Source organism: Nannobrachium achirus (genome assembly GCF_963921795.1).
Source record: "Nannobrachium achirus genome assembly, chromosome: 8".
Taxonomy (NCBI): Eukaryota; Metazoa; Chordata; class Actinopteri; order Myctophiformes; family Myctophidae; genus Nannobrachium; species Nannobrachium achirus.
The window spans coordinates 54,686,509-54,694,012 of NC_137817.1; the positions used below are offsets into that span (position 1 = coordinate 54,686,509).

General features: G+C 41.1%; 1 protein-coding gene across 2 annotated transcripts in view; it reads left to right on the forward strand.

The window, feature by feature from the left end:
* cog6 (component of oligomeric golgi complex 6) overlaps positions 1-5,299 on the forward strand; it is an 88,518-nt gene extending 83,219 nt beyond the window's left edge. For both annotated transcript variants that reach the window (XM_080730998.1, XM_080730999.1), the window contains one exon: positions 3,022-5,299. In XM_080730998.1, the coding sequence (XP_080587124.1) occupies positions 3,022-3,169 (148 nt within the window). In that variant the 3' untranslated portion in view covers positions 3,170-5,299. The remainder of the gene's footprint in view (positions 1-3,021) is intronic.
* Positions 5,300-7,504: the final 2,205 nt, after the last annotated feature.

A 7,504-nucleotide genomic window follows, 5' to 3' on the forward strand; every position in this document is an offset into this window, starting at 1 on the left:
TGAAAACAGCAGATCTACAAGCCGCGAGGCGTTGTGTGCTTGTAGATCGGCTGTTTTCACTAGTTTAAATCATTTTTAAAATGATAAATGCAAAACGAACGGTTTTGGACATACAAGATTTTCACCCGACAACGACGATATCTGAACTGTCGCTGGAGTAGCGGGAACGCCGCCGTCGCCCCCTGCAATGTTGTGGCCCTCGGCTTGGTACCCTAGACATGATTCGGCCCTTGGGGAAAACTAATTGGGGAACCCTGCTTTATGTTATACTCCTTCATATGCCGGTGGCATGTAGCGGAAAATAGCCGACCTACAGTACAAGCTCAGAACTCATCACGATGTACAGCTTGTAGATATGTATAGCTTGTAGATGTGTGCTCGTAGATTGTCGATGTATTGCTAGGGGTGGGCAATATGGAAAAATATTTTTCCAAGCTGTATCACAATACACGATCTTATCACAATTCTGTTTCATGTTGGGTTTTTATGGTTATTACTGTTACTACAGTACCACCTACAGTACAAGGTAACTCAAATATTTTGGGGAGGTCTAGATTGACCCTTACACGTATGTACCTCTGACAGTATTGGTTTCATTTGTATACTGTCAGAGTTAAAGGAGTAGGCTCACCCCCAAAATTACTTTTTTTCTATTGATTAGTCACGCCATGGAGAGTAGAGTAATTAATATTTAATTAATATTTTTAGCTTTTTGTCGCATTCCTAAGACACAACTTTGATTAGAGTAAATTTACCCCCATTGGGGACCCGTTTCGAAACGGGTCCCCATCCGGAACGAATGGGGGTACATTTATTGTTATCACATTTTTGTCTTAGGAATGCGACAAAAAACTAAAAATATTATTGAACTCTACTCTCCATGGCGTGACTAATCAATAGAAAAAAAGTAATTTTGGGGGTGAACTACTCCTTTAAGGGGAGACCTTGACATTTTGATGTTTGAGAACTACTGATTCAGACCAAAATGCAGGTTAAAATGTATTCTGCATTGAATCCCTGTATTAACAATTCAACAGGATTGTTATAAGGCTCCCTCATTGTATCACGATATATATACGATACCTCTGAAAAGGCATGTCGTGGAGACATTGTATCGTCTCAGCGATATTTATCGCCATATCGCCCACCCCTATGTAGAGCTTGTAGATTGTCTATATCAGGGGTTCCCAAACTTTTTTGTCTCGGGGCACCCCATAAATATTTTTTAAATTTGAGGCACCCCTACATTATAATTTTCACTCCCAGCACCATATATTTATAGCATATCATCGTTGTCGGATGGAAACCTTGTATGTCCCGTTCGTTTTATATTTATCATCTATAAAATGTACTAAACTAGTGAAAATCTACAAGCAGTTTTGTGCGACAGTCTTGTGTGATGAAGCAGGGCTTTGCTTTACCAAAAGACGTACACATTTGTACTTCAAGTTTTGTACTTCAAGTTTATATATATTTTTTCAAGTGTCCAAATAAATTCCAAATATTATCAAATTATCTCGCGGCACCCCTGGACTGCCCCGTCACCCACTTTGAAAACCCCTGGTCTATATCATCCTCACACAAACACTGCCGTACGCTAAAGTAGTCGTTTTTTGTGCGAGCGCTCTCGACATCACAGGCACAGGAAGAGCTTAGGATAGAGAAAGCGATGAGAAGAAAAGAACACACAGATCACACGGAACAAAAATAACAAGAAGGCACACTGCTCAAATCAAATAATACAAAGAACAGTATGCAGAAGGTGCATGATTATACTTAAGTGGTTAATACTAATGTTGCAGCCCAACACGCCGTATGAGGCACGTTCCCTCATTTTCATTCATTCATTCATTCAAGATTTATTTATTCTCAAAATCACACTAGTAACACGAGCAGTTAAACTAATTTGCAGTGTACTGTAGCTGAGTGCAATTCAACAACTAAACATCACTTGTTGGAAAATAGATTACATCTTGGCATTGGACAAATAAAAGTTACAAATAGAAACCAAAACAGCTCTGAGTGCCGCGCTGCGAGCTTGTAAATCTGTTATCTTGAAAAATCGAGATTTTTTTTTGCAAGTCTTTGAATATATCTTTTTAAAAGCGAACATTTGTAATGCAAATGTTTGCTTCTGGAGGGGTCCCTGGAACAACATATTTTGAGATCTGGGGTCCGCGGCCAAATGCATTTTAATTTAGGGGGTCCTTGACGTGAAAAAAGTTTGAGAACCACTGATTTAGAAGAAGGATTTAGAAGACATTTATAGAGTCGGGTCAGAAATATTCAAGAACTTGGACAAATCTTGTGTGAGCTTGTATATCTGCTATTTTTCAATAATCAAAGCATAAAATAATGGTTAAAGTGGTTCAAATCTAAAGTGACACAGATTTGTGTATCATTATTTTATGCTTTAACTATTGAAAAATAGCAGATCTACAAGCTCACAGCGCGGCACCGAGTGCCGCGCTGCGAGCTTGTAGATCTGCTATTTTTGAAAAATCGTGAAAATTAGAATTTTGACTCGATTCTATAAGTGTCTTTTGAATCCTTCTAAAGTTTTTTGAAAAACCTATGTTCCTATGACAGCAATCTGGCCGGCCATCGTCAAAGAAAAGGTCCTTTTCACTTAACTGGAGCTCAGTTAGTCTGTTCTTGAGAGACTACTGTGTCAGTGGTTCTCAAACCTTTTCATTTGAAGGACCCCCAAACTGATATTTATTTGGCCACGGACCCCCATCTCAAAATATTTAGTCCAGGGACCACCCAGAAGCAAAATTTGAGTTACAAACGTTCGCTTTGAAAATACATAATATTCAAAGATTTGCACTCATTTTCACAACTTTTTTCAAAAATAGCAGATCTACAAGCTCGCAACGCGGCACTCGGTGCCGCGCTGTGAGCTTGTATATCTGCTATTTTTCACTGGTTAAAGCATTCAATAATTCTAGGCCTAAACGAAAGCAGCGATTTTAGTATCATTCTTCTCGTTGTGACGGTGGTTGTTGTGTGACTTTGCAGGGAGCAGATCTTCCGGCAGTCCACAGAGCTGGTGTGCAGGGCGTACGCCGAGGTGTACAAGGCCGTGACCGACCCCGACAACGCGTACAAGGACACGGACAACCTGGTCCCCAGGTCCCCGCAGCAGGTCCAGTCCCTGCTGTCCTGATAACCAGGAGGACACAGACAACCTGGTCAGCAGGCTTCGAATGCCATCGACGCACCGAATGGGAATGTGTCTCGTCTTTTCAGAGAATTCAGACCTTTGAATGGTGAAGTACGCCAGATGCTGAGCTACTAACCTCGCGTCACCAGGCTTTCTCGGGGGGAAAGCCTGGTGCTCGTTTACTAAACGGGTCGTTAGATCCGGTCTAGACCGGATGGCATCCCGGACTGGATGGCAGAAGAAGCGGGGTCGCTTTGTTTTGGTTCCCCGTTTGTTTCCCCAATCCCTATTTAAATGCTAGAGGAGTGCAGTCTTGCCAGTCGCTGCGAGTTGGACTAAAAGATGGATATACCAGGGGGAGAGTTCCGCCGATTTAAAATGAGCCCAATACGGAACTAAAACTTCCTATGATTAGACGCTAGTTGCGCTGTTTTCCCCCTGGCCGGTTGCAAAAAGAATTGTTCTCCTTTGGATCCCATTCATTTTCCCCTTTCGTGTTCTAACCTTAATTAACATTTTCATGAATACTTTATGGTTCCTATCGCTAGTTAAAAATTGCCTTTCAATCACGATGATATGTGTTTTGTGAAAATAAGGTTGCATTTATTTTAAAATTGATGATAAAGTTGCGGGGGCGTGACCAACTAAACTGATACCAGCCGGCTGTGTTCTTCTTCGTGTGCTGTATTTCGGGAGGCTCCGACCACATTCTCCCATGTATCCCTGCGGTTGCACGTGACCGTTGGTAGCCAATAGCCTCCCCCGTTTGCATTTCAATCTATGATGGCAACACCCATGCCAAGGACCCACATTGTGTCATTTGCGCTGCATAGAAACCAATGGCTTCGCTTTGTCCATATCTTTTATACAGTCTATGGGATATACCAAACAAACATTTCAACAAAAGAAAATAAGCAAAACTATGCCGTAACAAGGGTTTAATTGGGTTGGTACTAAAATTATGTCATTGAGCGTGGGGAATTGTTTTGGCTTAAAACTGATTCCGGTTTGGTGTTTACGGCCAAAGTGTAGTCCGTTTTGACTACAAAATGACGTAAGGACGCCATCCGCTCCCGACCGGATCAAAAGCCAGAAATAAGAATCGATCCCAGGCTACTGAGCTACCAGGTGACAACGAGCAACCAGCAATCGATGGCAATAGGTTTTTGTCATCATTCAGTGGGTTGACAAAAGTCAGGGGAAATGAAGATTTACGATTCTGGCCCCCTGGTTTAGAACTTCTAACGGCGCTGAGTTGGCTCATGCCTTCAGCTGGGGACCCCGGTAAAAGATAAGCCCCATTGAATTTTTCTTCTATTTGAAATTAGACGTTCCACAAGCTCACAACGCGTCGCATATGTCTGCTTGTAGATCAGCTACTTTTGAAAACTAACAACAAAATAATATCTTTGTTGTTAAAAATCCTTCCAAATGGGGCTTTTAAGCCGTGACATCATTTTGTAGTCAGACCTCCAAGCAGATTTATTATCAATATCTGTCCCTCGCTATTTCAACAGATCCGAGACAAAAATAACGACTAAAGTATAATTCTACCACTTTCCTTTCAACAACAAAGAGAAGAAAAATTAGTAAATAGTAAAAATAGTAAAAAGATTCACGGGCGCTGGGGCCTTTTGGCCCCAAAAATTCTCCTCTGCCTACAAAATTATGTCAGACTTAACAGCCCCATAGGGGTCCACATCCAAATATACAGTAAATGTTTGAGCAGCACTGTTGTACACCAGACGACCACAAGAAGTTTCATGTAATATATTTGTTAAAAAAAAAGAAGAACAAACCAACTATTATATTTATCTTTGGGAGATATTTTGTCTGGCTTCTCTTCAACTTCACTCTTTCCAGTTCTTCATCTAACTCCGTAGATGGCTCACTACGTGCTGCGTTTCCAGCTTGTAGATCTGCAATTTTTTATACTTTTGTGTGAAGCTGTAGTATGTACAGTAAGTAGGGCATTAATTTACAAGAATACACACACACGCACATGCGTGTGTGCACACACACACACACACACACACACACACACACACACACACACCCATATCATCGTTGTCAGGTGAAAACCTTGTATGTCCAAAACGTTCGTTTTGAGTTCATCATCTTAAAAATGATTTAAACTAGTGAAAACAGCCGATGTACAAGCACACAACGCCTCGCACCGCGAGGCGTTGTGTGCTTGTAGATCTGCTGTTTTCACTGCTTTTGTGCGACGGCCTTGTATGATGAAGCAGGGCTTCACTTTGCGAAAGAACGTACACATTTGAAGCTTGGAGATACGAGGTTTCCACCCGACAACGACTATATACAGTTGCTACAGGCCACTATTTGTTTTCCTGTCATTTCATAATGTCTTGCTATTCTATCTTTTTCACTTTCACACCAAGAGTCCTGTGTTTACGTGGCCTTGGGTAGATAACTGTAAACAGCTATGTGTTTCTTTTGATTAAAGTATATATCAAGATGCCCCGAAGACACTTGTTTCTTTTTTTATCCACTTTTGACCGAAAACCATGATGGATCTCAGGTCAGACAGCTGTCTGGACTAGGGGTGTAACAATACATTTTAATAGCGATTCGATACATATCACGATACATAGTTGACGATACGATACATGGACGATATTGGTTCATTCATGGCGATGTGATACGATTCGATTGAATAATTTAAAATCGATACAGTATATACTATTTAGCAAAGAAATTAAATCTGTGTGAAAGGTGTGGATAGTGCAGGTTTTTAAGGGAAACATGTATTATTATGGATATAAATAAGTAAACACTGTGATTATCTGCCAAATACTTGGACATTTTATATCGACAAACCTGCACCTTGACATGAACCCAGAGATTACAAACATTAATCGATAGACCAGTGTAGCTATATGGAAAGGAAAAGTAATTACCGTAAATCCTCCTTTTAATATTTTCTTCTTAAAAATGCTAAATACAATGCAGAAGTAGGTAGTATCGATACAATCGATTCTTTGCACTGCCGGTTAGATTTTAGCCGTTTTCATTTCGATATACTTCGATTTTTTAAGTTAAAAACTATATTTCGATGCAGTTACTATATCGTTACACCCCTAGTCTGGACCCATGAAGGTCCCCTGGAGTTTTCCACTTAAAATCATTCTCACATCCTATAACCACTTGAACCCTAGCAACCCTATTCAGGACTTCATAACAGGCCAACATTCAGAGAAAATAGCGGGTCTACAAGCTCACAGAAGCATCACAGTTTGGTGTAGAGGGAAGACGGGAGGTAAATAGTAAATGGACAGCATTTATATACTGTTGCACGAAGGGATGTGACGTGATAAAAAAACACTTGCAATAATCATATCGTGGAGATTCTAATTTATCGTGAAATTATCCTCCCGTCTTGCACTGGGATCAATTCACCTTTTATTTGCCGAGCTGCATCCGGTACCATTTAACAGGCCTGGAAATAGTACTTGATACAGTCTTTATTTTTTCTCCACTCCATTTTTTCTTTCACTCTGTCTTTGCCTAAAAATAGCCGATCTACAAGCTCACAAAGCTTCTGAGCTTGTAGATCTGCTATTCTTTTGGCAAACGTTCCGCCCCCAGGATAATGGTATGTTGGGGATATTTTGTTTATCGCAATAATCGTAAATCGCAGTTTCTTTGGTCAAAAGTAATTGTGACGTGAAATGTTCATATCGTCCCATATCCCTAGTAGCGCGTCATCCATTCTCACACACGCAAGGTACTGTACCAACCTGCTCACCGGGAGCAATAGAGGGTATGCACGTGACATCACTGTTGCTGGAAGTTATGTGGGAACACGCCTACTGAGTGGCAAAAAAAATCATTTCTGCCATTGACAGCCCATACATCCAAACAGAAAAGTCCTATCTGATTGTATTAAACAAAGTTGAATCACCAACATTGCGGCTGCACTGAAAGCTTGAATTATCCTCTTTCTATCTGCAAAGTTTTTGTTTCATAAAAATTCACCAAAGGCATGTTATGAGCTACTTTCTGTCAAGACGTTAAGTGCAGGTTTTTAAGTGTCAGAGTTTGGAAGCACTCGTTTTCAACAACACAACATCCTGCCGCCTCCTGCATTATGTGCAAATTAGAAACAGGGCCGTTGAGTGATTTGCAACTAGCACTTCCAAACTCCAATGCTCCATGCTGCTCAATGTTTTGCCACTCAGTCTAGATTAGAGGGGTGGGTCCCAGTGGACGTGCATACCCTCTATTAGGGGTTCAGCGTCTTGCTCAAGGACACTTCGACACTGAACTCTGGGGGAGCCCCGGGGGTCGAACTGGGAGCCTTCCGCTCTGCCTCCT